Source organism: Tachypleus tridentatus, chromosome 8, assembly GCF_004210375.1.
Source record: "Tachypleus tridentatus isolate NWPU-2018 chromosome 8, ASM421037v1, whole genome shotgun sequence".
Taxonomy (NCBI): Eukaryota; Metazoa; Arthropoda; class Merostomata; order Xiphosura; family Limulidae; genus Tachypleus; species Tachypleus tridentatus.
The window spans coordinates 38,355,354-38,371,047 of NC_134832.1; the positions used below are offsets into that span (position 1 = coordinate 38,355,354).

Sequence of the window (15,694 nt, forward strand, 5' to 3'; positions counted from 1 at the left end):
AAAGCCAGAATAATGCAATTTCCTTAAAATAACCTTAAAAGCTTTTTAGGTAAGACATTTAAAGATATACAATGGGCTATATGTACTCTGCCCATCACCGATATTGAAACTCGAATTCTAGCGTTGCAGGTCTACAGACACCGTTGTGCCACTTGGGGCTCCAAAGCACGGAACGCGAGAGTTTATTTGGGGTAACAAGACCCGTACAATGGAGCCGTAATTCCAGATTCCGACATAAGTATTTATAAATATTTTTTTTTGACGTTTTATTAGAATACCGGGCTTGTTTTAGTGAAAACTGCATAAAGTCAAAATGGACGGTAATGTAATTTTTATAGTGTTACGTGAAGTAGTCCTCCAGTGGGTCAACAGTAAGTTTACGTATTCGCAACGCTAAAATCCGGCGCTCGATTACCCGCACTGAACAGTCTGTAGGCAGCTCGTTGTGTACCTTTACTCTAAGAAATCAACGAAAACTATGAGGCGTTACTGTAAACGTAAGAATTATATACATTTTCTGTAAAAACTAACTTTATTGCAAAGTATTTCATCAATTTGAAAAATAATTAGAAAAACAACAACATTTTTTTTTAAAATTCCATCGCTGTTGTCTCAAGTTCACTCAACGGAAACCACTTGATGTCAGCGTAGCTTTCAACTTAATGCATCCGAGTTCTTTGTCAGTGTTTACGTCACGAATTCTTCCTTCAACCTTGTACCGCCCCTTAGGAAATAGAATAATAAAAACGAAAACTAACTCGAAATTGCGAGTTTCTGTAGTTGTTTTTCGTAAATAATGATACTAAAGTCATATTTTTTATTGAAAATAATTCTATATTGCTAAGAGCTATGCTTGAGACGTTACAAGTTGCTTGTAGATTTAAGGCCGCTTTATTGAATAATATATTTTTACCTACGTATTAATTTTACCTCTAATATAATAATATATTACGTTGGAGCAGTAACATGTTAAATGTGGAATATTTCTGTTTCTGATGCAAGAGCCAGTTAATTTAATTTTAAGTTATATTACAGCAAATTTTATAAAACTGAGGTTGTAATGTTGATCCAGTTCGATACAGAACTATGAAATAATGAAACAAACAATCGTATTAAATGAAAATGAACAGAATGTTAATCAAACATTTTAGTTTTCAAAGCACAACTTACAGCTGCCAACATGGACAAAAAGGCGCCCACGTCAGGGAGAGACATTGGTTCATCTTTACCTTCGTACGTGTTAGGTAGAATTGGACATTCACAAGGAATTCCTTCAGGGAAATACCCACAAATTCGCTCCTTGTTTCCCAGCATTAACTCGCACAAGTCGTATTTGCTGAAGTAAATTTAAAACAAAATTAGTAGAACATATGAGGAAATAGCATGATAATGTTAAGATTTACATATCAATGAATTGTGTTATGGAGTAGTGTTAATAATAAATAATAATACTGTAATGATAGACGTAAATCTTACTGTTTTCAACATTGAACTAAATACCTGGTCAGAATCATTAGTATAATTAATACGATTAATTCTCACTAAATATTCTTAAACTACAAAAAAGTTACTGAGTATTCTGGAACGCTCGTGACTCAGCCCTAGAAATCTATAAAGTGCCGAAACGTTTTGGAATATAGATTGAAGGTCAGCAAACTTACCAGAATAGGAATTTCCAGAGAGGATGAGATGATATTCACGTGCGGAAGTTGCTACATTCTGGAAGTTTCTAGAGTTCTAATATAGTATATAAATGTTACTAAGGGTAATGTAATGTGAGGTTAGTACCTTCTGTAGAGACTTAATCGACTGTTGAAAGTCATCACATTCGATTTTTTAGAAAAAGTGGAATTGTGTGTGACAGTTTAAAAAAAACCCAACAACAACTAGAATTTTATTTGACGATGAAATTATATTAAGAAGTTCTTGATCATTTAATTTTAGTATTTTTGTGGTTGTGTCAACATTGCTTCATAACTGTGTAAATATTGTTAGATTAATAATTATTTAAATTTTGTCATTGTTAAATTATTCATATCGTAATTTCATAAATTTGTGAAATTGACTCTGTTGGTTTAATGATCGGTAATTTTTACAGTAACAATCGTTGAGCTACATTTTTTTTAAATAAAAATTTACTATTATTCAATTTGAACAAAATAATTAAAAATGAAAATCAGTGTTGTTTGAAATGTTAGGTGTAGGGTGTATTGTATTTTTATATTAAGTAAATTAATTTCTATTTGATTACCTTTAAACTAAAATTATAGTGATAATATGAATGAATTGGAGTTATTTACTCCTAAAGATAGGATAGTAATAGTTGATGCTATGATCGAAAACATTCGTATTTGATTGATAGAAAATTAAAATCTTTAGCTTCAATCTATATTAGAAACATAATAATATTTACTTACCACGAGCCAAATCCAGATACGCAAGGTAAAGGAATCGGGATGTCTGTGATAAACTTAATGATCCGAATTAGCTTAAGGTCCACAATAGCGTTATCAGGGATCGTTTCTGTGACCACGATTTGTCCGCTTGTTTTTATCACACCTGGGAATGGCACTGGAAGTGGACTTACATCTAGGCTTTCGAAGAATATGGTTTTGTCACTTGCACCTATATAAGAAAACAAACGATACGTATATAATGAATGTATCTTCTTTAAAATAAATCTCAGATAAAAAAAGTACGATAATATAGTGGCTTAGTGTTGAGACTGAGGACATTTAACACTATAAATAGGTTTAGATACCCACAGCTTTCTACTGAACACTAAGCAAAAAATATAGCGATGAGTTGTTGGTATTTCAAGTAGGCTCCAGGATATAACCCTTCTCTTTATTAGTATTTTATATTTATATTTATAATGTAATATTGATTCCACTATAGTATTTTGTTAACTCATTTAACGTAAAATAAAAACAAAAATTAAGATTAACGCAATGATTTTAAAACTCTTTGGGTTCAGTTTTATTGCTTCGAGGTCAAAAGCTGTTCAAATGAACAACATAGTAGCGACATTTACAGCAATAGCAGAATACATGTATGTGCTATAGGTTCATGAATAACTTGTAGCAAACTTTTAAAGTACAAATCTTATTGTTAATAATTTGGATGATTTATGCACGATACGAACTCGTAGTTATATTTCTTGTTACAACTTACAAGATTAACAAGTTCGAGCGCCAGACCAACGTGGAAAGTTAGATAAAGCTCTGTAAAGTGTAAATGTGTATACATATTCTATAATTTCAAAAAAAAAATATGTATCTTATTCTGTCATCAAAAGTATCTGTACTCTAGTATACCAGCATAATACACATGGTATGTAAATACAACATATATTACTTTCACCAAATATATATGTGTATATATACAGGGGATGGACAAAAATAACACAAACTAGTTTTACAAGTTAATGTTTAGTCGGTATTCTCTTGGATATCAGTGCTGTTTCCAATCGACGTGCTATGCTTTCAACGTTTGTGCAAATATCCATGAGTGATTGACTGCCATCCTTTGAGTATTTCAAAAGTTCATGTTCCGTTACTCGGCTTAACTCAGCCCATAACTTTTCAATCGGTTTCATATCAGGAAATTGACGTGGCGATTCGATAACATCAATTTTCTTATTTCTAAGATATCTTTTAACGACTTCACAATTACAGAGAAATCTTTTTTATCATTTTGTAAGTTAATTGAAGTAAGAAGTATAAGAAACTACAGTAGGTGAACAACACTTTTTATGAAAATATGTAACTAAAATCGCGAAAAGTTCAAGTATTTACGAAAGTCATGTTAAAATCAGAATTTGAGATCAAATTTGAACAGATCTCGTCGAGTGTGCTCTAAAAACGTATAGTTTTACATATTTTTCTGTTATCAAGTAAAAGTTATAACAAATTAATTAAAAACATATTCAGGGGGGCATCTTTTTTGTCCGCTCAGTGTACATGTGTGTGCGCATTATTTATAAAATTGTTAACTTTTTCTAAGTTCTGTTTTTGTTTTGAAAAATTAAATTCGGTTGATATCATATGCAAATCTACAGCCTGAGACGTTATTTTTGTAGGTTGACCAATGAAGAAACTCAGCTACTAGTACATGGATAGATACATCATTGTTTCTTTCTTAATCTTAATGCTCTCACATGGGGCAGAGATGTTTCTGCATTTCACTGACTCTTTTAGACTGGTTAGCTGTAAAGAAAAGTTGTATTTTGTTTGCAATTTTGGTGATATGGAAAGAGATTCGCTCTGACTTTCGAGGAAAACGTTTCGTTTCGTGATTTGCATTCTTACTTGATAAATGTGTAATCTGAAACCTTATCATCTGCACTAGTAGTACAGATGGTTACGTTATACTTGTGGACAATTCATTTAGTCAGAAATGGGTGTTTATTATTTGTTCTGATCAAGAGATCAAATGTTCTCACAACAGAGCAAATAATTAACAGTCTCAAGAGAAAACAAGTAGTAAACGTTGTCATATCCAACAATTTAAAGTAGCAAGTCTCTGATAAAATCTGGTCACTAATTTGGGACAAAAATTGTCCAACCATTTCTTTATGTGTCGTGGTCAGGATGTCGCTTGGAAAGTGTTTATAGAATTATATATACACAATCTAGTTTCCAGTTCATACAAGTTTGATTAAAATTCTACTTGATCTTCTGGTTTATTAATCACTGTTATATATGTAACACATCTCAAGTAAGTAATTGAGGAGTTTTTTTCACCAATAGGGATTAGTTGGTAGTGTGTGTAGAAGCTAAACTTTACATCAGTATAGGCACCATCACTAAATATATCGGGACTATAATAACGGACATCGGCTCAGGAATCGGCTTTTTAGGTTAATATAAGGTGAACTGAGACTGTGTGGTGACACAGTTGAAAGCCAATGAAAATATAGCCAAGAGCCGTGAACTGCAAAAGTGTATACAGACAGTGCTGTAATCATTCTGTTTAACACACAACTAGAGTTTCATAATGAACTAAGAACTATAATTTAATGCTGTGATTAGAGCAATGAAAGAAATACACCATTTTATTGCGGAAAATCAAGCCATGATTGAGTAACCAATTATATCATTGAGAGCAAAGTATATTCCAGTTATGCTTTGGCTTGTAATTGCAAAAGAAAGACCGTGAGAATACAAGCTGGATTGATAGTAGGTACAGTGCACTAAGAGAGGTATATTGAACTAGTGCTTCAGCTAGTGTTAATTTAGCTGAACTACGTTAAAGAATGAATATTGTGGCAACCACATCTGAGATCAAAGTTTGCCCAGATAATCTCAACTCAAATCACAACCGGAAGTGAGATTACTGTATTTGTTAGAACATATCACCAGCAAATCAAATTATATATTATATCAACACCGTAGATGTGCTTTATATGAAGCAGCTACTATGCAGACATTCTTGGAGCACCAGAGACACAACCAACACCAAGATAGATCAGATGTATACGAATGAAATCATTTAACCTTTACAATAGGTTTAGACATTAAAAGTGGCTATTGTAGGAAGGAGAGGATGTGACCAAGATTTTGTGTGGGTTATAAGTAGTTAATTGTAATAACATACACCAACGCATTCCTTTTATCTCGCACAGACATATATCTTAATACATTGAAAGAATTCTACTGGCTTTGTTCTCTAGATCTCAGATCTAGCTATTTGCAAAGTCGAGCTGGGCAATGAAAGCACAACTAGAAACTGCTTTCAGTACTCGGGAATGCCTGTTTGAATTTAATGTGCTATTTGACCTCTTTCATGCATCAGCCATTTATGCGCAGCCGATGGAAATCATGTTACATAGTCTACAGTGAGAACATATTTTAGTATTCGGTCAAATGTTTTAGGTGACTTAAAATCTACGTATGTTATTTAAATGTTTTAGACAAGCAAGTCTGAAACTGAAGCCGGAAAACGTTCTTTCATGCATGTTATATTTATTAGACATGTAAGTAGAGATGAGATGTCTATAAATCCTGATAAAATTTGAGAAGTAGTACAATGGTCCATAATACAAACAAGAAAGAAGACGAGAGCTTTGCATGCCACTATAAACATTTTATTGTCTATTTTGTTTTAACAATAGCAACAAAATCTTTAATTATGAATAAATTAGAATTAAGTTTTACATGTGCAAATCTTTAAAACAATATTTTTTATGATGCAGTATTAGCCTACCTAAAGAGAGACTTTCATTCTGTATACAGAGAAGTAATATTGTAAATACAAAATGGCACAATGCATATTGTACCATGCTTAAGTCATGCATTCATGCCTGCTGAATACTGTTATTGTATGAGAAAGAAAGAATATCTTGCAGCATTAGAATTCATTAAGCCTCTGAATGGCTCAGCAGTAAGTTACTGGAATTATAATATTAAAATCAGGTTTCAGTACCTTCGTTAACACAGCACAGATTGCTCACGTTTAGTTTTGTGCTTAATTACAAACAAAAACAGAACAAAGCATTCATTAGAAATATTTTCCACTATCTGTATGACCACGTAATTACCATTTAAGTAGATTACATGTTGTTTATTAAATGGTTGATAAACTATAGGGAACCGGGTGGTATGTTCACATCTTGGATGAGAATATTACAAGAATAAAGATCTGAACAATTACAACAAACCATAGAATTTTTGTGGATGTTTCTTGTGTAAAGATACTAAATATGACTAAAGTTGTGAGTTTTGGTTTGTTTGGAAATTTCGCACAAAGCTACTCGAGAGCTATCTGTGCTAGCCGTCCCTAATTTAGCAGTGTAAGACTAGAGGGAAGGCAGCTAGTCATCACCACTCACCGCCAACTCTTGGGCTACTCTTTACCAACGAATAGTGGGATTGACCGTCACATTATACACCCCCCACGGCTGGGAGGGCGAGCATGTTTAGCGCGACGCGGGCGCGAACCCGCGACCCTCGGATTACGAGTCGCACGCCTTACGCGCTAGGCCATGCCGGGCCCTAAAGTTGTGAGAAGGACAGGTAAAAGATCCATACTAAACTTTGATAACTGTTCAATTGGATGTACAGGAGAGTTTGATTTTTTTGTATAGAATTAAGTACAAAGTTACACAATGGGCTATCTGTGCTCTGCGCACCACGGGTATCGAAACCAGGTATTTAGCGGTGCTAGTCTGCAGACATACCGATGTGCCACTGGAAGGCGTAAAGGAGAGAGTTCTATACCATTGCTACATTTTGCAGAACTATGGCGTCTTATCCTGATGCATATAATTGTCCTGAAAACTCTGAAAGTCTTAAATTCTATGAATTCTACACCACATAAATATTGGGTAACACAAGAGAGTACCAAGCATTACAGTCAACTCATGGAAACGGTTTTACTGGAAACATACCTTCAAGGATGTAGTGCAATGGTGTGAAGATTGTAATTCCTGTGCACCTTAAAAAAGAATTTTCTACACCCTGTGAAACACTATCAATGAATTGTTGGTTCTTAGTTCCAGGAAATAGCCCTACATATTGCCAGACCTTTTCCTGAAACCAGTCTTAATTATGGTTATTTTCTGGTGGTAATCAATTACTTTATTAAGTAGACCAAGCAACATGCATTAACTAATAATTAAGCTTAAACAGTCACTAACATATTGCCTAAACATTGAATAGCTTGAATCAGAACATCAGGGGAGATTTACAGTGATGAAGGAGTGAACTTGACCCATCAGCTATTTATTGAGTTGTAGAGGAAAGATGGTTGATTGTTTAGAGTTAATCACAAAGCTACATAATTGCCTTTCTGTGCTCTGTCCACCACGGGTATCGAAACCCGATTTCTAGCGGTGTTAGTCCATAGACATACCGCCGTGCCACTTGGGGCGTATAGCCGTGTTTCAGACTCATGCTTCACCTTATAATTCTAATGATTTACTAAGAGGATTATCCAAATTGTAAAGTGTGCCCCTTCTAAGTTTGTGAGCTTTGATTTAATTGACTTTTATAATCACCTGTTGTATATGATGATGTTGTACCATGCAACAGAGCAGCAGTATACCAGTTATTCTCAAACTTGTTAACATTCATACAATAATTTATAATATCAGTACATGTTATACATGAACCAACCCTCCTATAAATTTGCCGAAATGTCTACAATAATCAAAAAGTAGTTGCATAGATGACATACACGAATTTAAATATTAAAAACATGAAAAGTGGCCAAAAATTAGAAGGAGCCATACAATAAAATGATGAAAGAACTCCAGTCTGAATAACGAGATTGGTTGCAGCTACAGTATAATTCAGCAGAGAACCAACCCCTCAAACTTAGCTGGACTAGTCCTTATTTAATTCTGTACTGACTCAATTCATCAAACTATGAGATTCATTCATGTGGTATACAAAAGTGAGTTAACAAAAAGATATGCTGTAATTGTGTGTTATTGGCAAACCTCTGCAGTTGTGGCTTCACCATGAATCACACTGTGGAAAAGTCAAACATATGGATACTGACGAGAGCAATGTAAATTTATTCTCCTATTCAACAGAAGAAGGAAGAGTGGAAAGCAACCTCGAACATTACTTGACGGCTTATGAAGTCTGCGGAGATGCCATCTGAAAGAGCAATTCATGAAGATGAATGGCTGGAATAGGGACATCGACCTCTTAGTTTCTATGGCTAGGTGAATAGTTAAGATAGTTGGTTAATCAAGAAATCAACGACTGAATGGGTATTATGATCGTTTCCTAGTGAGAAAATGCAGATTTTGCTTTAATTTTTTTCTTGGGTGAGACGAATATATTATCTACATATATGTAGATGTCATTCCATCTACATTTTTCTCTAATGTTGTGTAACAAAATGGACAGGGTTTACTTTAATTCAAAGCTCTGACATTTATTTTTCAGTATACAGACGTAAAACAATAAAGTTCATTAGAGTTCTGACTGCCTTTGAACTCTAGTGGTCAAGAGAGGAATGACGATTCATGCAGTTGTCGACAGGTAATATTGTTTCTCGTGTGCAGTAAGTTCGTTTTATCGAGACTTTTGCTGCAGCAGTATTATTGTGAATTTCTTTTGATTCGTGTTCTTGTGCCACTCGATAGAATATGGAATGTCGTTCTCATGACATCTGAGAAACTAGCGATTGATTTACAGGGAAAGTGGTACTCAAATGGTGTATACTGACGTTTCTGCAGATGTTGTAGTTATAGTTTTAAGATGTTATGAGATGATACCGAAACTTCTGCAGCAGAATACACTTTGGTTTAGGTAATAAGTGCGAAATTTGCACTTTAGTGTAAAGTTTGAATTAACTTTTTCAATTACTATCTTTAACTGACTTACGAACACTTCACTTATCTCCTGATATATTGACTTGCCATAACATAGTTACTTTTAATCTAATTTTAAAGTGAAAGAGTCGTTCGAAGTTTCATTTGGGTTTTAACTTCTGTTTTAAGAAAAAGTAACAGATTCATCGCTCACACTTTTACGTTTTGAAAAATAAACTTTTCAATGACAATCTCAGAAGTCAATCTAAAAGTACCCAGAGCTTGTAGCAACAACCAGCACTTCTTTGAGACTACCAACATATCTAGTGGGATGGCTAGGGTTCCAAGATCTATCAACAGAATCTCCAACCATTACCTCAGAGGAATCTGACTCAAAGGCAATGAGGTGCTGGTGCAGGTGATGAAGTGAGTAGCAGTTTGGAAGTTCATTCTACAGGAAGAAAACTGACGAATAAAAAGAGGGAGAATGAGAGAGTTCCAAAATAATAGAGGAACTTGGCTTTTCTTTTTCTAAACAGTTGTAAATGTATATATATATATATATATGCATATGAGCCTAATAATGAGCACATACATATTTTAGGAACTTAGTCCTTTTGATTTCGCTTTCTTAGTGAATTGGTAAATATATGTTTATTTATTAGTATCGTCAATATTGTATAGACCTTTGAAATTGTTTTAATTTGTGTGCTTTAAAGAAGGATTTTATATTTTAAAAGGATTCATTTTATGCTCTAAGGATACTGCATTTTGTGTTATGTATTTTAAAGAATTATGTTTTGTACTTCATAGGTTTCGTTTCTTCTATAATTTATGTTTTAAAGGGTTTTATTTTATATATAAAATTTTTATATGATGTTTAATTGTTATCATTTAATTCTGTTTACCTCACAACTTGATCAGGCTCAAATTATCTATAATTTATTTATTTTTCATTTAAATTTATTAATTCATATAGTTCTCAAAGTGATATATCCTTTTGTTAGGTGTTTTCACTTTCTCTGCACCCCTCCCGTTTTATATCTGCTTTATTTTGCCTCACTTACCTTTTAATTTTATTTTAATCATGATATACATATTTTATTTAAAGGATGAAAGGATTTTCTTTTGTATATTTTTCATTTTTATTCGTGATTCGTTAGCTAGAGGCAAATAAGAACAAAATAGAGACTAGGTTTGGTTCGATTTTAAATTTCGCGCAAAGAAGACAAGGTATGCCAGCACGCAGATTTGAAGGATCTTGGAGCTAGACTGTCCTCTGAATTCTGAAGTCACGGCAGACAAAGCAAAATAGTATGTATTGTAATACGGATACCTGATCATTAAAATAAAAATAAGCCTGACATCAAGATTTCAAGTAGCTATTGTGTAAAGTATTAAATAAAGTTAAGTATTCTACGTGTAGGAAATGTAATACGAGGGTAGTTGGATAAAATAATTACTCGTGAAATAATCCAACTTTTAGAACTAACACTATAAATGATAATTTAGTTTCGTAATAATCTTACAATATGATTCTTACCGTAATCAATATAACACAAAAATTATGCTATATACAACTAAAATACAATCTAGGAACATTATAACAAAACCTGGCGTATGCAACAAGTTAGATATTATTAAAATAACAAAAGACTAATTAAATTATAATGGCATTTAATCACTTGTCTTTAAGTAGTCTTACTGGCTAATAATAATTTTCCTACTGATAAATGCTTTGCTTTTGTGTTTGAATAAATCAGGCTTCAAATACTATGAAGTTACTTGCAACATTTTGTCAATTTATTGGTTACTTAACTGTTTACAATATTAACAGATATTTTTTTCATTTTTTGTTATGTTTGTACGCAGTTTAGCTTTGGTTACACTAGAAATTAACTTGTTTAGATCTTTAACATTTTGATAATGTATACATTATTTTTATTATGGAATGTCCCATGTACAATACAAATCTATTATTATTATAACTCACATAGTTATTTTTCATATATTAAAATTTGAATTTTATGTTCCCTTTCACATCTCAGTATTTACAGTCATGTGAAAAAGTTAGGACACCCTATGAAAGCCTGTGTATTTTTTGTGAAATTTTTGGATATATAGATATTTAGTCTCAATTTTAACAATACTAAGAGATTATAGGAATATAACTAAACAATTAAAACTGAAGAAAAGACTTTTCAAGATCTTCTGTAAATGTAGTTCTACAAAACTGCATATTCTAAGTGAGGAAAAAGTGAGGACACCCCCCACATTTATTCTCACTTAAAATGGCTCAACTCACACACAGGTGTATCACACCAGGTGCACATGATTAGAAGATCATTACTCAGTATTTTGAATGAGGCTTGCTCTATTTAAACTTCACACATTTAGTTTGGTGTGCTCCTGACTGTTGAAGTGAGAGTGAGCACCATGGTGAGAGCAAAAGAGCTGTCTGAGGCCTTCAGAAAGAAAATTGTAGCAGCTTATGAGTCTGGTAAGGGATTTAAAAAGATCCCAAAATATTTTGAAATCAGCCATTTCACTGTCCGGAAAATAGTCAACAAGTGGAGGGCTTTCGAAACAACTGCCAACATGCCCAGGTCTGGTCGTCCAAGCAAGTTCACACCGAGAATGCAAGATGCTAAAAAAGGTCTACAGACACCCTGATGTGTCATCACGGGACCTACAGCAGGCTCTGGCTACTGTTGATGTGAAAGTGCATGCCTCTACAATCAGAAAGAGACTGCAGAAATTTAACTTGCATGGGAAGTGGGCAAGGAAGAAACGTTTGCTCTCTACGAGAAACATCAAGGCCAGACTGAAGTTTGCCAGAGAGAATGTAGACAAACACTAGGACTTCTGGTATTATGTTATTTAGACAGATGAGTCCAAAATTGAACTATTTGGACACCAGAACAGAGGACATGTTTGGCATAAACCAAATACAGCACTCCAGGAAAAGAACCTCATACCAACTGTGAAGCATGGAGGTGGAAGTGTCATGGTTTGTTGCTGCTTTACTGCAGCAGGACCTGGACAGTCCTAGAATCCATCATGAATTGTACTGTGTATCAGAGGGTGCTTGAGGATCGTGTGACACCATCTGTACGAAAATTAAAGCTGAAGCGGAACTGGACCCTGCAACACGACAATGACCCAAAAACATACCAGTAAATCCACCAAGGACTGGCTGAAAACTAAAAAATGGGGAGTCCTGGAATGGCCGAGTCAAAGCCCAGAACTTAATCCCATTGAGATGCTGTGGGGTGACTTGAAACGGGCTGTACATGCAAGAAACCCCTCAAACATCTCACAGCTGAAAGAATTCTGCATTGAGGAGTGGGGCAAACATTCTTTAGACCGATGTCAGAGACTGGTAGATGGCAACAAGAAGCGTCTCACTGCAGTTTTTTCAGCCAAAGGGGGTAACACTAGCTATTAGGGGATAGGGTGTCCTAATATTTCCTCAGTTAGAATATGCATTTTGTAGAATTACATTTACAGAAGATCTTGAAAAGTATTTTCTTCAGTTTTAATTGTTTAGTTATATTCCTATAATCTCTCAGTATTGTTGAAATTGAGATTAAATATCTATATATCCAAAAATATTACAAAAATACACAGGCTTTCATAGGGTGTCCTATCTTTTTCACATGACTGTACATTTGAAAACAAGTGGGTATACGGTTTGCAAATATAGTTAAAATATTACTTTTTTAATTCAAAATACACCAACAGTAAAGGAATCCGTTTTTTAGCCAGTAACAAGTAAGAAAGGGGAAAAAAATTAAATGTTTTAAATTAAAAACTCATACAATCGTGACTACCAATTGCAAGCCTAGTCAATTTACGGATGTTTAAGAAAGTACAAATATCATTATAAGTAATAACTTAAGAGTGGATAATATGCAATATTTTGGTGTAAAGACCAAAATACGCTGATTCCAATATTTAGGTGTGAAGTCCAAAATACGCTAATTCCAAATTAAATTATTTGTTCTTATTAGAAATTTAAAAAAGGATATACAGGTTCAATCAAGTAAAAATGATCCAAAATGAGCTAATAAAAGTGATCCAAAAATGAGCTTAGTTAATTAGTGCAATTAAAACTCAAAGAAGTGATTTTGATATTTAGAATGAACAAAGTTTTTATTATTATTCTTCAATTTAAAACTGTCCAAAAATATTCCAAAAATACACCATTGGTGTTTTCAAATACAGGTAAAGCTTTTAGTAGCAGTATTTAAGTAATATAACATTATAAACACACTCATAATAATTTAAAATTATGCCATTCTTTACTAGCCTAATACGGGTTTAAAGTGAAAAAAAATGTGTAAACATTACTGTTAAACGCAATGCTTCAACAGGGAGGTGTTTCACATCTTGGAACTTATTGTATCATAAATGATACGGAGAACTTTTTAGTTTCTTACTTGGTCAGTAAAACCTAATGTAGTATAAATTATAATTAATCATATTGTGATATACTATCACTAACATATTACTAATAAATGTTATCCTCTCTCTCATCAAAGTATGCTACACCCTGAACATGAGCCTGACAGGTAGAGTGTGTACAAGTAGATTCATATTTTTACTCCGAGCTTATAACTGGAATGTACAGAAGTAATATTATAATCAACGTGGCATGACGTACATAACAGTTACATTTAATCATTCAAATCAATGACAATATGTTAATAATTTTATATAAGAGCCCAGGTATCATACTTGTAGACGTGTCACATCATCCTTATTGTGTTCATTTTATACCAAATTGGAGGCTACATTCCACTGTATATCTACCTGTGAATGTGTGTAATTGTCAAAAAGAACCTTTGAATATCTTAAAGAGATTTAGACATTCAATGTTTGATTCCTTTAAAGTAGTTTGAGTAAAACGTTTTCACGGTTTTTGTATTGTTCTTTCAATATAAAACTACATTTGAGATTTTCTTGGAAATTATGTTCATATTATTACATTTATATATATATATATATATATACATATGTGACTGAATGACTGAAGCCTATAAAAGTGACCTTTTAGTAATTAGTTCAATACCAAGAAAAAAAAGAGAGAAATAAAATTTATATAATCAATTCTTGTTAGATTTTTTCGATGTTGACCATTAAACAAACAGTTGTAGTCTGTATACTTTTATAAAATGAAAATAAATGACGAAAGAGAAGGCAAACGTACCACAGTCTTCATATTCGAAAACATCATCTGCCCACGAACCGGTGCAAAGGACCAATATGGAAAAAGCTAGAAACTTTTCCATTACTTAAGCTAACGAAGAACAATGAAATTCTCAAAGTTAGTGTGAACATATTTTGTTAGCTGTTGTTTTATACTTTTGTCTCTAGTATCACGACCTTCAATATAGCACACAAGTTCCTTCTATAACTCCGGCTACAGATAATAAGCTTTAGAACATTAGAATATGTTTGTTGCATATCCGTGAGAACCCAAAAGCTGTGGTTATGAGTGCGCCAAAGATAATTTAACAATGTAAGGTTTTCGTGTTATCGACAAATGTATTTTAACGGTTGGTCGTGCCTGTCACTGGTATAAAAATATATATGCACATAAAACCGTTTCAGATTCATCTTACTATGCCGTTAAACCACTAGAGATTAAGGTGAGAAACACTCATTTGATTAATCTTTAAATTATCAGCTACATATTCACTACATATACCGATAGGAATCGATACATTTTCAATTATCATTACTCTTATTTTGTATCTGTAAACGTTCTGTCATATATTAGGTTATTCCAGCATTTGTTTCGTCCATTTATCGAGAACACAACTCGCAAATAATGCTGGACCTCAGACTTTACAGTCGGTGTCGGATGTTTTCGACTCAGTCACTTATTTTTGTTATTGATTACTTTTTATTTTTGCCATTTATTAAAAAAGGCTTCCTCTATGTACGTCAAGATGAATCCAGATATAAGTAACTGTTCTGTTGCTTCGTTCTTTGATTTATAAACAACAGTCATCACCCTTAATTCGAAGAAGCATTGTATTCCGATATAATTCAAATGCTTCTTTTAATTGCGACCTTTCCGCCTTCCTTCATTCTGTATTTCAGTATTTCTTTCATTAAATCTCATTTTCTTTAATAGATGGAATGATAGTTTGCTGTGTCAATAATATTTCATCTTGCCGTAATTAGTAGCTATAATACTTTCTGGTGTTTCTCTGCAAATATTTGCAGACGGTCTTCTCCCACCTAATTGTTGTCTTGGTGTTGTAAATCACTCAATCTTTTTATTTGTAGCAAATACATTTCTTGTTCTCCATCAGCATCAGTCTCATTTTCATCTCAGCTAATGTTACTAGTATTTTCATTAGTAGATACATTGTCTTCTTTTTTTTGAATATTTCTTGCCATGTACCCAAGCTC

At 33.3% G+C, this 15,694-nt stretch overlaps 2 protein-coding genes across 2 annotated transcripts in view; one reads left to right on the forward strand and one right to left on the reverse strand.

Moving 5' to 3' along the window:
• Positions 1 to 10,971, forward strand: part of LOC143222202 (general transcription factor II-I repeat domain-containing protein 2B-like) — a 26,602-nt gene extending 15,631 nt beyond the window's left edge. Inside the window, exon 4 of the transcript XR_013012085.1 lies at positions 10,432 to 10,971. The gene's annotated coding sequence lies outside the window, so the exon portion shown is untranslated. The remainder of the gene's footprint in view (positions 1 to 10,431) is intronic.
• LOC143222203 (uncharacterized) lies at positions 514 to 14,636 on the reverse strand. Its single transcript, XM_076448327.1, has 4 exons — positions 14,481 to 14,636; positions 2,418 to 2,625; positions 1,171 to 1,336; positions 514 to 724 (listed from the first exon to the last, which is right to left on the reverse strand). The coding sequence occupies exons 1-4, from the start codon at positions 14,560 to 14,562 to the stop codon at positions 623 to 625; spliced, it is 558 nt and encodes a 185-aa protein (XP_076304442.1). The 5' UTR covers positions 14,563 to 14,636; the 3' UTR covers positions 514 to 622.
• Between the last annotated feature and the right edge of the window lie 1,058 nt (positions 14,637 to 15,694).